At 30.0% G+C, this 16,348-nt stretch overlaps 2 protein-coding genes across 2 annotated transcripts in view; both read left to right on the top strand.

Annotated features, from left to right (window-relative positions):
- Nucleotides 1-3,992: 3,992 nt before the first annotated feature.
- On the top strand, nt 3,993-11,264 carry LOC107447907 (uncharacterized). The gene is made up of 4 exons (XM_071187529.1): nt 3,993-4,137; nt 6,383-6,535; nt 8,531-8,774; nt 10,751-11,264. The coding sequence occupies exons 3-4, from the start codon at nt 8,541-8,543 to the stop codon at nt 10,931-10,933; spliced, it is 417 nt and encodes a 138-aa protein (XP_071043630.1). The 5' UTR covers nt 3,993-4,137; nt 6,383-6,535; nt 8,531-8,540; the 3' UTR covers nt 10,934-11,264.
- Nucleotides 11,265-15,835: 4,571 nt separating this feature from the next.
- Nucleotides 15,836-16,348, top strand: part of LOC107447906 (xylulose kinase) — a 30,989-nt gene continuing 30,476 nt past the window's right edge. Inside the window, exon 1 of the mRNA XM_043043916.2 lies at nt 15,836-16,050. Within this exon, the coding sequence (XP_042899850.1) occupies nt 16,000-16,050 (51 nt within the window). The 5' untranslated portion in view covers nt 15,836-15,999. The remainder of the gene's footprint in view (nt 16,051-16,348) is intronic.

Below are 16,348 nucleotides of genomic sequence, written 5' to 3'. Positions count from 1 at the left end.
TATATATATATACTGCAAGATTTTTATTTGCTTTAAACAGAAATTATTTAATTTATATAATTAAATTTACTAGCTATAAATTATCCTAGCACATTTTTGAAAAAAAATTTTTTATTTGGAGTATTAATTTAAAATTTATTATTTTTTTTATTAAAATTATTAATTTAAGGCTTAGTGCTAGTGCGAAAAGTTTTTTCTCTGTGTTTGCTATTTTCCAAGACAACAGAATGAAAAAATTCAATATTTTAAAATGGAAAAAAAAAAACTAACACGGGAATATTGCAATTACATCTAACGACTTCTATAATAAAAGATAAATTAAACCTAATTCAATAATAGAGATACCTGACATGTCTCTCTGATAACCATTTTCAACGTTTATAGATTTCGGAATAAACACCTTTGTATTTAGTTCAAATTTCAACAACTCTAGAAGTTTCAATTTGTCTATTTTGTTATCATTTCAACGAAATTCGTGAACCCGTGACTAAAACAGATGGTGTTTTTTTACACTTAGGGAGTGTTACGGCCCTGCACTTATGAGCATTTGTAGGTCACTATACTCGACAAGGATACTGTAATACTTGGTTCTATATCAATTCTATCTGGCACAACGTGTCAAGAATATTTAAGACTGACAAACCCTAAAGAGTATAATTATGAAGAAGAAATGAGTGAAAATAAAACATATACCAAATTTAAATTTTTATAACAGAAATTAATACGAACAAACACTTCGTAAATGAAAAAAGAAAAAAGTAGTTTGAGATGAAAATGCAAAATAAATATCGGAAAGGAATCATTATAAAACAATAATTACCTTCTCAGTAATATACTTTTCCCAGAAATTAATTAGTTTTTCATAGAAACAAGACAAGAATAAAATACCAAAACAAAGTATCTATGCTTTATTGTAGGACGTTTAATAAACATGTGAATAAGAGTCAAATCAGAACTCCTAAATGAGCGATTGCTATCCAAATATCACTTTTTTTTTCTTTTTTTTTTTACCAATGTATCTACTAAAACTAGCTAAAACAAAATTTCACTTCAAATTTACCAGAATCAATTAATAATTAAGGCCGGGATAGCCTGGTCGGTAGGGCGCTGGGCCCATATCCAAGAGGTCGTAGGTTCGATCCTCGCCGGCCGAAGACTCCCCGTGTAGTAAATGGTGACTGATGCACGTTAAATCTGTCGAGTCTCAAAGTCCTCCATGTTCCCACAACAAATCAATACCTCTGGGGGTACTGATCCAGGAGTTTCCTTGTCTTCTGGATTGGTTCAAAATTACAAGGCTACGGAGTTGAACGTAAAGTAGTCGTAAACCCATGAAATTGGGTCGACTGTTCAACGACGGTTATAAAATAAAATAAAATCAATTAATAACATTAATAGAATATAAAATATTGATGATTTGAGCAAATACTATAGACTTATAATTTTTTAAGTTGAAAACAAAACTATTTCTTTGAAATTATCGCCACCCGTACAATAAGCTGTAGTAAGCAGATATGAACTGACTAATGAAAAGACTTATTTTACGTTTGTATTTGTATATTTATTGATACTCATACATATGGGGCCATTTCTGGCCGAGCTGTCTCGTCGTACCACAAAACACTCTAATAGCGTGGATAAATAGTTTACCTATTGAAAGAACTCCCCTCGTTACGAAGTCTAAGGTCGTCTGCTGCTAAGGAAATAATAAATCGAGCATTTCAAAGAGGTGAGCTTCTTTCTCCCTTGATTACCTTTCTCATGATGACCCGAGTCAAAGTCTGTCTTAAATAATGACCCAACATCTCTACTTGAAATAGTTAAGCCTCGTAACTATATTCACCGCCATTACTCCATGCGAATAGTTGGGGAAGTTAGACAGACTATAGCTTGTTCGAATTACGCTGTAACATTAGATGTAACTTTGTGATGTCCCTTTCTAACTTGTGACGTTTGTTTTCCGTTTGATCAGAGCTTGTACGCCGTACTTTGTAAAAAGCACACAGGCCTGCATATGTGACTTCTTACAGATACGTCCAGGGTAATACCGGGATTCAAACCCTTTGCTTCCACCCTACAGAGTATTTGGCGGAACGGCAAGACCGCCAGGGAGGTTCCCGTTTACATTTGTATCGAAAACACCAGCTATGGTCTCACAGATCGTAAGACACTCTTTCCAGTAGATCACCGAAGTCAAGCATCACTGGCAGTGGTCAGTCAGCGGGCAGGTGACCCCTTTAATCAGCCTGTGAAGGGATTGGGGGATCCTCGTTAAATTTTGCCTCGTCCTTTTGCCTACGATGCTTAGCATAACAGCTGTCATTAGGATCCATCACTTTTACCAGATGTAAGTTAAACGTTAAAATTGCAAATAGGCAAAAGACTTAAGTTTGATTCAATTGCATTAAACACACATAAAAATCATAGTTTAAATGAACTATATTTGAAATTACTTCTATGTTATATGACCAGGGCTTCAAAAAAGTAACGGACGGAAAATTATTTTTTAAATCATGGCATACCTTGAAACGAATTTCCTGTGGGTTTTTTATTTAATTGAGAAAAAAAAAATTTGATTTCAAAATTTAGAAAGAAAAAAAAAGAATCTCCAAAATATGAGATGACTGAACGCCACAAATACACATATCAATAATCTTTGACTTTATTAAACCTATATGAAAATTTTTGTTTTTTCTTTGGGGGGACGGAAACAGGTTCAGGATAATTTTTAATCAATGGGGAGACATTGTCAGTCATTTCTTCAACGGAATCTTCACCAGACCTTTATTTTCCGAGGCAACAGTATTAAAAATTTCATTTTTCAAAGAAATTGATGCGTTTTGCAAAATTATGGATTAAACTTTTTAATTTTGATGGAAGAGTTTGCATTTTAATTTACTCTTTCTATAAAAATATTAGGTTACAAAGAATTGCAAAAGTGACGTTATCATTGATAACTTACTTCCAACGCATAAGAAAGAAAATAAATTATTTTTCCGAGTATAATACAAAGGAAGAAGTTTAAGGAAAACAACAATTAAGAGATCCATGGATTTGAAATGTTTAAAGAAAACACCTCCTCACAAACGCATAAGCGAAGTGAATCGGTTGATAAATAGATTCTCTAATTTTTTGAATTTGTAGGGAATTCATCCACCTTTGCATTTTCCAGTTTTGTTACGGAAACTTAAATTTCTTATAAAATATATAAATCTGAATAAATTTGTTTCAAATTTAACGAGTTCGCTTGCGGAGATTCGCTTGTTCTAGATTTATTTTTAATTTATTCAAAAACACATAATTAAAGCAGAGAAACAATATTTTCTGAAATGAAATTCCTGCACTTTTAACAGTGTCTTTCCAAATATGGGTCTATCATCATTCTTTGCCACAAAATCTAGAAAATTATTAAAAGGAAAAATCAAGTCTTATGTGGTAGTGTAAAAGTTTAGTTCTACGTTAAATTTACTATACTTGTTATGATATTCAAAGCTTTGGATAACATAAATTACTTACGAAAATGTTTTTTATTATTTTAATTTAATAATCTTAATATATTTTATTTCAAATTTTTTTTTTTTTTTNCGCTTTTTTTTTCTTTGCTAGTGCATTAATTGCAATTTATAATTTCAAGCATTTGAATTTCAGAAGGACATAAGGAAAATCAATTTTGAAGATTAAATAAACTTTCTCCTATTTATTATTAAGTTATAATTCTTTAAAAAATATAAAAAATCAGTGTTCAAAGACTGTAAAATTTGCGAGTTTTCGAATTTTCTGACACAAAGACAAAGGTAGACAGTAAATTTGCTGTACTATTTGGTATCCATAGAGTGCATTTTTATTTAAAATTGCTCTGACTCAATTTTGAATAATAAGCAGTAAAAAAAGACATTCCTGTGAAGTATTGACCTCAAGTAGTGTGAGTATGTAAAGTATTACTGATTCACAAACTACTCCGCTCAAACAAAATACAAAAAAATCGTAAGGAATTATTCTTTTATCACATCACGTGGTTAGTATTATTTAAACAGCTGCTAGGTAAGAGCGCAGATGTCGAAATTTCGCATCATTTGTGTTGTGAAATGATTAGGAAGTTATTCTGAAGAATGTGAGAATCTGATCTGACAAATCAAGGTATATCTTTTTATATATTAATTATCCTAAAAATAAACTATGCACCTCCTTACTTAACATTTTAAAGTTTATAAGTCTGAAATTTTATTAATTGACTGAACTAAGTTATATTAATTTTCCGAATTTTTATTTTATTTAGATTTTTACATATTTGCATTATTTATGTAAAAAAAAAATGATTTATTATTTTTCGATAGCTAGCTCATCTGACTTACGTTTTACGTATTAAGGTTATTAGTATGTTTAAGCTTAGCCCTTCGAACCATTGAGATTGAGTATTAACGAAAATCTGATCATTCGATCAAAAGTTATTCAGGGGGCTTCGTTTCTATCTTTTTTTTTTCACACTATGCTACTTAAATACTATTTAAATGCTTTTATATAGTTCTTTTCTTTCCCGCTTTTTTGTCAATTATTTTTAGCTGACACGATTTTACTTGATACTATGAAAATTTTTAAGTATGTTGCAGTGATTTTGTATTTACTAATTCCAGATAAAGATAGTTATTAGACAAAGTACATTAAACAAAGATACTTCATATATAACTTTAATATTTGTACTTAATAGGACGTAAATTGAAAACCTTGTAAAACAATATCGTCTGTTAACAAGTTCGTAATGTCTGTGACCAGATAGAGTAAGAGACTTGACATTTTAACGAACGAAAATTCCGTAAACTAAATAATTCTAAAAAAAATTTAAAATTTTATTTGATTTCGGCTAAAAATTAAAATCATTCAGCAGAATAAATAAATATATTTTTTAATATATATCACTAATTTTGGTAAAAGACATGACATAGTAAAAAAGCTCTGAAAAGCTTTAGTGTCATCAATCAAACATAGAACATTCGAAATAAACGAATTTCTTAGTGGGGTAACAAACATGACGTCAATTTGCAGAATGTGGTATTTAGTCACACTAAAACATGTATTTTTATTATTTATATATAATATATTTATATATTATGCTTCATATATTATGTTTTATAATGCAATTTAAAGTATTTAACCCAACTATAAAATATAACAGGGTAGAATTTTTTATTTTTGGAAAACGATTTTAAGACAAATATTTTAGGTTTTATGATTCAGAAAGTTATATTTTCAGTTTCCTAATAACTAAAATATAATTCTTTGAAATTCTATTTTTTTCCAATAATTTTTCCTAACTTGATATATAATTGTACTCTAAAATTTTTACTGATAATGCTCATAATATTAAAAAAAATCAATTAAAGTTTCAAAGCTTTCGACAAAATATATATTTATCATGCGGACATCAAAGATCCCAGAGTAATTTCCATTTTATTTAATTATTTTTTTTTATTATTTAAAAAAGCTTTAGATAAAAAATTGATGAAAAAATATGAAATATTAAATATTTATTTACAGCTATTCAGCAAATCGGCTCAGTTAATTATCAATAAAAAAAATTTCAGTAATAACAAAATTTATTTTCTCAACCTAACTATTAACAGGGTGTTCGTTAATCACCACATTTATTGCATATTTAAAATATGTTGTCAAAAATAAAGTAAAAAAACTGCACTCTAGAAGTCGCAAGTTAAAACTTAAGCGAGAAAAAATTAAATATATTAACAGCACTCGAAGAAATAAAACTTGTTTGAATACTGGGGAAACTAAGATGAGATAAAATGTTATGATTAGAAACACCTTCAAGTTTCATCTGACAATTAAACTGGTCTTGCATGTTTTTCATCCCACTTTACTCAATATTGATTTTCCAAATTTTGAAAGTGGTTTTGGTTTCTTCTTGTTTAAATATCAATTTGCGACTCTTAAAGTGAGTGCTTTTTCACTATATCTAAGAAAAAGTTTCTAAAAATATCCACTTATTTCTTTTTCTAACTTTTTTAAAGCATACAGATTTGTAATTAAATAATAATAATAATAATAATGAACAACACATTTATAATCAGTTCTTTAGTTGGGTGGAGACACATAGAAACAGTATTTATTGAGTTTTTAAGGAAGCCGTTGAAACAATAGTGAGAATTAGTCAAATATTTATTTTTACCATTTAAATCACAGTTAATAATAAAATTAATTTCCGAAATTTAATAACCGCTAACGTGAGCTGCATGTACCCAACAATGTACCAACAAAACTCTTATACAAATTATAAAAATATTTACAGAATTTGAATTAAAAAAGTTTTTCCTCTTTAAAATTTTATTTTTGTTGAATTTTTATAAACAATTATTTAAATGATCTTTTACAGGCCTCTTATTTGTCTTAAGCCCGAAAGCATGGCATCACCAATATTTACGATCATGAGACAATAATTAATGAATTAATCCTGGAGTTAATTAATTTTTGATTCTTAAGTTACTAAATTTTACATATAAAACATTTTGAAGAATTAACAGAGTATGTAAGTATAACTTAAACTTAATTATTAACCGTTTTTGTTAAGACTTCGATACATTTAGTGTGATTGTAATAATTAATTGAATGTTTCACTTTCCAAGTCCACTTTCTGAATTTTTTTAAATTTTAATGGACATGATTGAATTTTAGTTGAATGTGTTCAAAATAAACTTTAATATGCATCATAAGTGCCACTAAAAGAAAAAGAATTTTAACAATTGAGTAATTTGTTACAGAAGAATTGATTTATTTTTATTTATACTATAATAAATGTTTTATGCAGTTAATCGAAAGTGAGTCATTCAATTGCTGTAGAGCCTCGATTTAACGAAACTCGTCGGACTGGACAAGAAACGTCGTAAATAACGGAAAGTCTCTGTATCAGGGAAACGAAAAATAAACTTTAAATGCTTTCATATTTAATAATATTTTGTTTAATACCTAAATACAGTCTGAAACTTGCATAATTTATTTAGTAAATCAAGAAAACTGTAAATTATTTTAATTAAAAAAATCGATCATTTCTAAGGCATCAATTTCTCTCTCTGCATTTCATGTCATTGGAAGATAATTTTCTGTCTGTACATAGGTGCGCCCTTTCTTAGACTTAACACTAGAAAGGCGGAGCCCCTCTTATTTTTTGTTGCTCTGTAATTCGAAAAATAACTTACTGAGATTATTGAGAGTTTCTGGCTTTTCATAATTTGATACGATTTAAATAATTATTTAATCATTCATGTGTTACCCTTTCAGAAACGTATATATAAAAATAGAACCTTATATCTTGAATAGTATAAGATTCCCGACAGTGGTCAGAGTGGCCCCTAAAGTATTTAGGTAGATACCACATAGATAGGTTAGGGTATAAAGGTACCCTTTAGAAGGCATAAGGTACCCAAGATTCATTAAGAAAAAATAAACAAGAGTATTGCAACATAGCTTCAATTGTCATTTAAAGAGAAAAGGAAACTCAATTATCTGAGAAATTAACGCATACGTATAATTGAAAAACCAGTGTTCCGTTTAATAAAATATTTTAGTTAATCAAATCAGATAAAATACCCAATAGTTTCAATGATCAAGTCTATAATATGTTTGTATTAAATTAATTATAATAACATTTTAAGATTTTGGATGTCTAATTGATCTACACAAAAGCAATCTGGAAAGGGCCTAACTGGCCCTTTCAGTCTTTCTGCTGTTAACTAATATGAAACAAAAAAAAATATATTATTTTTAAAAGTATAATATGAAACAAAAGTACTATGAAAAGACAATCGGGAATTTATAATCATTACTTTTATTTTAATTAATATAAATTTTTATATTTTAATTTGAATTAATAATGAAAATCCTAATTGCGATGGTACGACGGAATTTAGAAAAGGTACTAAATTGAAACATAGCATTTCATTTACCGACTTGAATGAAATTTATCTTAATAAAACAAGAAAATAACTCACTATTGTACAATAATTATATTCAGTTTAGTTAGGGGTTATTATTATTGGTAAAGTGAATTAAAAAAATATCTTATTATTGAAAAAATTGTTTCTTATTATAATTCGTAGTGTTATTTTTTCTGGAGTGTGCCCCCTCAAACATCATGCACCTCCCACGCACCGCGAGGATGCTATTTACGCCACTGACACTAATTGAGGAATAATTTCACTTTTGTACTCATATTTTTCTGCTAAATTTTCGTAAATATTCGTTAAAAATGACTCGGAATGTCGGTATTTCTGGAAAACAACACTAATGGACACTCTAAATACCGGAACTTTTAATTATTGATAAAGGAAAAAAAACGTTAAAAGTGGAAAATCAGTATTCACAATTAACGTTAAATCCGAGTTTGATTAAGCCGTAGTTTTGATAAATGAAATTTTTCATTAGATTTCTATAGTATTTTAGACATTCAAATTCAACATGAATTGCATTTAAAAGTTTGAAAGGGTTAAAGTGTTATAAAATTTTATATATTCATTTTCCCCTTTAGACCAAATCTAATGGAAAGTATTTTGATTGCTGTTTGCTCAATATCTGTGGTAGCGTTCATTGTAGTTGGAGGGTTGTTATGCAGCAGAAGAAAGAAACCAACACTCAAAAATTCCATAGTGATAGCTGAAAGTCTACAGCCTGAAGTTTTGTGCAAATCCGTACCCTGTCAACATCCTTATTATAGAGTAATATTTGAATGTAGCAGGCAGAACATTCCAGAAAATAATCTTACAAGGGAAAAGGTATGTATTTTCATCAATTATACCCATAAATTAGCAGTCTAGTCTGCAAGGAAGGGAAAAAATACCACTTAAGCAGAAGTTCCCTGTTATTATAGAATCTGTTGGTTAATCTATTGAGAAAAAAAAAAAAGAAAACACACATTTTACTTTTATTGAAAAAAAAATTCTAAATTCATCTAAATGCATGACCGTTTGAGGGCCACATTGCAAAGAAAACAAATTTGCTGGGCAACTCATACATTATTTTTTCAACAAATTGAAATTTAAATTAACTCTATGTGGTTTGATTAAAATAAATAAACATTTTATAATTAATTTTTCTTAATTTGAATTAGATATGTATTGGTACATATTTATTTTAAATTTGCGAAAGTTTCGTTTCATTTAGGTTAGATTTCAAAAATATGGGGAAATTTTAAATTAATGAGATGAATGAATTTGCTTTTGTTGAACAAGCAAATCGAAATCGGGGTTCAACAGGAGAGGTTCCAATTCTTAGTGCATTTTCAAGATATTTGTCAGTGATCTTTGACCCATTTCTGTTCTTTGTATGCTTCATTCTTGAAAATAATTGCTCACAAATATACTGCCAAAAGCTGAAGACATTAATAAAGCCCCCCATGATTGTGAAAATTAGAATATTTATAGCGGGGTAGGTAATCTTAATAAAACTCCAGTAAAAGAACATTCCCAAATTTTTCTTTCATTTGAATGTCACTTTGCAGTTCAATGCATTTCATTTGAAGATTTAAAAGTAATTTATTTATTTCTAGAGAAAATGGGTTCGAAAATATGTTGAAATACTCGTCATTTTTTTCAAAAATCTTGAAATTTACTTTCAAACTCTTGAATTAAATAAAAAATTAACGCAGCATATTTAATGCAACTCACAGGTTTCTGTCGAGCTAAAAGTATTGAAATGTGTCAAATCTTTTACTTTTATTTGATTGTGTCAAAATTTCAACTTTCTTTCAAAAGCTGTTATTGTGTGGAACATATAATGACTATGTATTCATACCTATTTTAAGAAATTGATACAAGAATTAGGAAATTGAAATACAATGCAATATACTGCAAACAAATATTGTAATTCTTCAAAAATTTCGCCGTTAAAATCTCAAGTTCTAACTTGTATTTTCGAGAAAAAATCCTTCCCCGGTTTATGTTCAGGTTCTGGTTTTCATATTTAAAAATTAATAAACGTAAACCAGAACCTTTCCGTTGAGCTCTAAGATGTTTATTATTTAATTTTTTTTTAGAAAATAAGTGTCAACGAATCGATTATATATGAAAAATGTTGAAAACATTTATTTGTTTAATAAAAATGAGTAAACTTAAATATTTTCATAATTCGCATTTCAAAAGCTTTTGGGCCGCACTTTAGACAAACATGTTCTAGATGATAAAAGATAATTTGTTTAACTAATTTCAAAACTATATTTACCGCACATGGTGAATTGAGAACTGTGAAATCCATTTAAAAAAAACATTTCTTTTGGAAAATATTAAAGCGGAATTAAAACTATACCATTCCCCCATTTAAGGGCAGGTCAGCTATTACAAGATTGATTGTTTTAATAAAAAAAATTCTAGAAGGGGCCTAGATTTGGTGGAAGATATTAATTTCCAGGTAGCATGAGACAGTGCGAAAGAAAAGAAAACATTCCTATTACCCCTCTGGTCCCACGGTTGCAAGAAATATTATGAATAAGAAAACATTTGTTATAACATGGCGTATAGTTTATCAGTTGATTTTTTTTTAAGAAGTCATTAAAGTTTTTCTATTTTTTTATTTTTCATGCAAGTGGTGTTCTTAGATTGTTCAAATTCAACTGTATTTTTCTAAGAAATAACTGCATGAGAGCTTGTATATGATTGATTCTGTTTGCAACTAAATTACAGAAAACCAACTTAAATATTACACAATATTTTTTACTTTATTTTACACAATATTTTTTACTTCATTTTATTTTTAGAATAACGATAGAAATACAAATGATTTCAATGAAACTGAGTGGTTTAAGAACCTCCATTTAACAAGCATTCCTCGGAAAACTAGAAGTGATAGTATGAACTCCAGAAGATCAAGTTTAGCTGAGCATGTTGGAACCCATTCTAAAAATAGAACTTTCTCTACCAGTTTGAATCAGTGTGTGTAAATATATTGATGTCCTGCTCTGCCGTGCAATAGAAAAATCGGCATAACTGACAAAAAATTCAAACTAAATATTTTTATATATTTGGTATTTTTGTGTTGATAAGCTACGTATTACAACGCAAAAAAAAATCAAAAATTATTTTTTTAATCAATTTTCTGAAATTCTATTGGAAGGCAATGGAAGAAGATAGTTAACAAGCTGCTTTGCTTGAAATCTATTGTGAAGCATTTACGTCGTTTTTTCAATTGCATGGCAGTGTAATAAATATATTATTATGAGGAAACTATTTCGATGTGAAGTTTTTTAATAAAATGTTAAATTCTTTAACAAATATGTATAGTTAGATTTTCATTATGATAAAATCAGCAATTATTTCAAGACAATAACTTGTGATCATATACATGTAGATACAAGGTGTTCTATATTAACAATCTCTTATACATATTTTTAAAATCTTTTTTTTTTAATTAAGCTTAACAACTAAGGGTTGCAAATTAATATTTAAATCAGAAATTAATATATTTTCAAATTAGATGAGACTTCCGTATCGTGATCTGTGGCAGATCAATCGCCAACGCCAAGTCTTGGTAACTTCCGGACAGCGGACAGCGAGAAACTAAAAATAACACCATAGAAAGAGACCAACTCGAAAGGTATAACTCGCAACCACCCCCGGGAAACATCTACATGTTCTTTTTTTTTGAAAAATTCTCAAGTTTAAAATCCATTTGGCACCTTGGCGATTGTAGTTGGCGCCCAGATCACGATACGGGAATATCTCCCAAGTAGAAACCACCAGGCAGACCTATAGAAGTTTTTTGTTTTTTTATTTGTAACTTTAAAATCCATTTGCCGTCTTGGCGATTGTAGTTAACGTGATAGATCACAATTTTGAAATATCCCCGATAAACAAAATAAGAAAAGAATTTACAAATCATAAAATTGTGGTCAATAGGAAATCATAATAAGATCTAATTAAAGGAGNGTATTACTAACAGTTATGAAGTCTACTTTCCAAAGTAAAAATGTCGGATTTGACTCTTAATAAATAGTGGAAGGTATAGATACAAATAAATTTAATACTACCAGGACTCTATATTTTCTGAAAAATCTAGGAAAATTGGCAGCCCTAAAATCTGCATAGTTAAGTTTAAGAAGTAAAACCTATTATAATTTAACTAATTTACAATACTGTTAAAAATAATTAGGCCAGTTTTTGCTCTATTATGTCTGAAAGGGTCACTATTTGAATTACTTTAAATATAACATATGACCATGTATTTCCGTTTCGTGATCTGTAGTAGAATAATCGCCATGTCTGGGCAACTTCCGGGCAGTGGCCAGCGAGAAACTAAACAGAAACATCACAGAAAGGGACCAACTCGAAAGGTATAATTCGCAACCACCCCCAGGAAAACATCTAAATGTTCTTTTTTTAAAAAAATTCTCAAGTTTAAAATCCATTTGGCACCTTGGCGATTGTAGTTGGCGCCAAGATCACGATACGGGAATATCTCCCACGTAGAAACCACCAGGCAGACCTATAGAAGTTTTTTGTTTTTTTATTTGTAAGTTTAAAATCCATTTGCCGTCTTGGCGATTGTAGTTGACGTGATAGATTTGGAAATATCCCCGATAAACAAAATAAGAAAAGAATTTACAAATCATAAAATTGTGATCAATAGGAAATCATAATAAGATCTAATTAAAAGAGCCCAATGTAGTTTTTGGCTGGAAAAAATCTAATTCCATAGTTTCATAAGTCCCACAGTGGACTGATCGTTAAGACACGGTTCCCAGCAGATCACCGAAGTCAAGCATCACTGGCGGGTGTGGAAGTCAGTGTGCGGGTGGGTGACCACTTGGATAAGTCTGCGTAGGGACCGAGGGTGTGCGGTATTGGTCCTCGTTAAACTATGCTACCGTAAAGTGCTCGACTTCGCGTGCAGGTCGTCTGGCTACCGAAACGGAGGCGCCACCCCCTCTGCAGAGGATCAAAATTGTGATGGCATGTCTTCGGATCATCCTCCGGGATGTTTCCATTTGTGCAGCTCTAGTGCGACGTAAAATAACAACAACAAATAATTTCATACAATTTATTTGGGAGTAGTTTTCTTTTTTAGAAATTTTGGATCGAGCAGTTTTTAATTTTCAAAGCAAAAAAAGGATAAAAAAAATTAACTGAAACATATTAATTTAGTCTAAAACTAACAGGATTTACTTACGAAAGCAATTCTGTTAAAAGCAGCTGTTTATATAATTAAAAACAAAATATAGTAATAAAACATCATTTTCCTGCTGCTTATTGGTTATTGCAATTATATAAATTTTCAGGCTTGTGTGCTCAAAATAAGCTTATAAACCTTCGTCAAGTAGAGGAGGACAGATAGCACAATAGGAGAGACAGCACCAAGTAGTACCCTCCTGCTGCTTATTTCTCCAAAGTCCTTTTCTTTAATAATTGAAGTAGACTGATAAGCCCAGAATAATTATTTTTTTTAAAAGCTGTTCCATAAATTAAGCAAAAATAAGCCAGCAGTGGCTTTCTAACCGAAAATACATAGAATCAAGTGACAACGCTCCATCTTCGGCAGAGACATGTGATACAAGACGAACAACTCACTTCCGTTTGGTTTCTTAATTTGATAGATGATTGCTACACTCCGATGGTGGCGCTAGAAACAAGACAAGTCTCGATTATCGCGAAATTTTTCAACATTTAGCAAGGCTATCAAAGACTCCCACTGCCTAATTTCTTCATTCAACAAACATTTAAATAACGTAAGAACTAAATATTCTAATGGGTATATTATCAATACTTTTTAAAAATACCATGTCAAGTTCTATTTTATTTATTTGTCATTTTTTTATTGTACGAGGAATTTAAAGTTGATAAAAATCGAGCCTACAAACCTAGAGGCTGGGGATTCAATCACTAGTGGTACACGGGACCATTTATTTCACACTATCTTTTAAAGAATATTTCAAACTTATAACTCAAGTATTACACACCTATTTCATGTTTATACATTTATTTAAATTTTTCATTGAAAATTTACTTAGTAATATATTTGAAAAAATGCATTTAATTTAAATTTTTATAACAAATATCATAGAATAATTTTAAATCAAACATTTTTTTACGTATATTATTCAGTACTTATGATGTAATTTAATTTTGAATTTACAACTGCTGTTTATTTTCGTAATTTAATAAAATGAAAAATAATTTCATAAAAACAAATTTAATAAAATTTAATAATGACTTATCCTAGTAAAACAATCGTATTGTATCCAATTGCATTTCATAATTTATCCATCATGTTATGTTTTACTTTTATTCATTTATTTTTTAGTCAAAGGAATCCAGTTTTAATTAATTATTTTATTAATGAACGAATTTTTTATAAATATGTATTATTCACAGTTTTGCTTTGTAATAATAGGTTTCAATATTTTACCTAAATCAGAGTAATATAACACATTTGAATGCGAATTATAATGAGACGATATTCAATTGATGAATTTCAAAATTATTACTATTGAAATATTTTTGTTTTTCCAGGCATTTTTTAAAATTAAAGTATAAAATTTTCTCTCCCATATTTGCTTTGTAAAAAATGGTGGTAGATACTTACGAAAAGAAGAGTAAGTAAAACTTATTTCTCTTATCTCAAATAAAGAATTTATTTTGAAATTTCTAATTAAAAAAAAATGAGATTTTCCTTTAATATTCTGTTCCTTTTTCCCTTCTTTCTCTCTCTCTCTCTCTCTCTTATAAAAAAAAACCATTTCAATGATGATAGAGTTACAAAAAAGGTAATTTTTACGTTCGATACTCTTTAAAGGTACGGTTCACTACTTTTATTTACGTCGCAGTAGAGTTGCACAATAGGCTATAGTTGATGGTCTGTAAACGATCCTCAGAATGATCCGGAGACTACATGCATATGTTATATCCTGTTTTACAGGAAGGACATAATAACACACCATCCATTTATCCTTAGAATGTAATTTTGACCTGAACCAGAACCATAGCACGATGCAATCTCCGATCCAGTACCCCCAGAAATTTTGATTTATTCTGGGAACTTGGAAGACTTACTGACCCTAACAGATTTAGAGTGTATCAGTCACCATTTCGTACACGGGGAGTCATCGGCCGACGGGATAATCGAACTTACGATTTCTCGGACACGGTCCTAACGCCCTACCACTCAGGCTATCCCAGCCATATACTCTTTGAAGAAAAAAAAAGAATCTTATATTTAATAATTGTCACTAGATGACAGTATCATCACGAGCAGGCTTTTTCATGTCAATCATACAGACAAGGGCACGTTCCAATATTCGCACCGGTGTAACCGGTTACACTGGTAGAAGAGATGCATTTTCTCCTACTCCCCTTTGGTCTTAATCATAAAACTCACTAGATGGCGGGTCAAGCGTTGACTAACGAAATTGTAACCCGAATGGTTTCAACTGAGCGTAGATAATCAACTGAATCAGTTGAAATCAGTGCCATNGGTGATCTGCTGAGAACCGTGTCTTAACGATCAGTCCACTGCGGGACTCCTAACGCCCTACCAGTCAGGCTATCCCAGCCATATACTCTTTGAAGAAAAAAAAGCATCTTATATTTAATAATTGTCACTAGATGACAGTATCATCACGAGCAGGCTTTTTCATGTCAATCATACAGACAAGAAGAGATGCATTTTCTCCTACTCCCCTTTGGTCTTAATCATAAAACTCACTAGATGGCGGGTCAAGCGTTGGCTAACGAAATTGTAACCCGAATGGTTTCAACTGAGCGTAGATAATCAACTGAATCAGTTGAAATCAGTGCCATTTTATATTACATTTTATAAATACTGAATAAACTCGTTGATTTGTTTCTCCGCGATTTGATTAATGGCAACCTGATGTCGTCTGGATTTGTTTTGGATCTGTCTTGGGGTTTCGTTAACAGGTTGTTAACCTCTGACTCAAGAAACTACATGTGAAGTCTGGGGTATTTCTTATCGTTTTGTTATGATAAAAAAATATTTTTAAAATTCTTAATTATGATGGACGAAGCTAAATCTTACCTGGGACTTGATTTCAGTACTCAGCAGGTATTATTTTTTATGTATCATCTTTAAGAAATTAAAAATTTTAAGTTTCATTTATTGTATTCAAAGTTCTTGATTATAATTTTTAAATGCATTATTCCTTAAATTTCTATGTATTGTTCTTGCATTTCTGCTTTATCCTTACTATAATGTGTTTCTTAAATTCTTAGTGCTGTCTTAATATAAAATGTACTGAAGGAAGTACTTTTACTGCTTTGTTGTTCTCTGCTGTTAACCTACTAATATTCACTTCGTTGACTATTACATTGCTGTTATTTCTGTATCGTAATCTGTCACGCCA

The sequence above is a fragment of the Parasteatoda tepidariorum genome, chromosome X1 (assembly GCF_043381705.1).
Source record: "Parasteatoda tepidariorum isolate YZ-2023 chromosome X1, CAS_Ptep_4.0, whole genome shotgun sequence".
In the NCBI taxonomy this organism is placed as follows: domain Eukaryota; kingdom Metazoa; phylum Arthropoda; class Arachnida; order Araneae; family Theridiidae; genus Parasteatoda; species Parasteatoda tepidariorum.
This window is presented reverse-complemented; position numbering and strand designations above follow the sequence as displayed.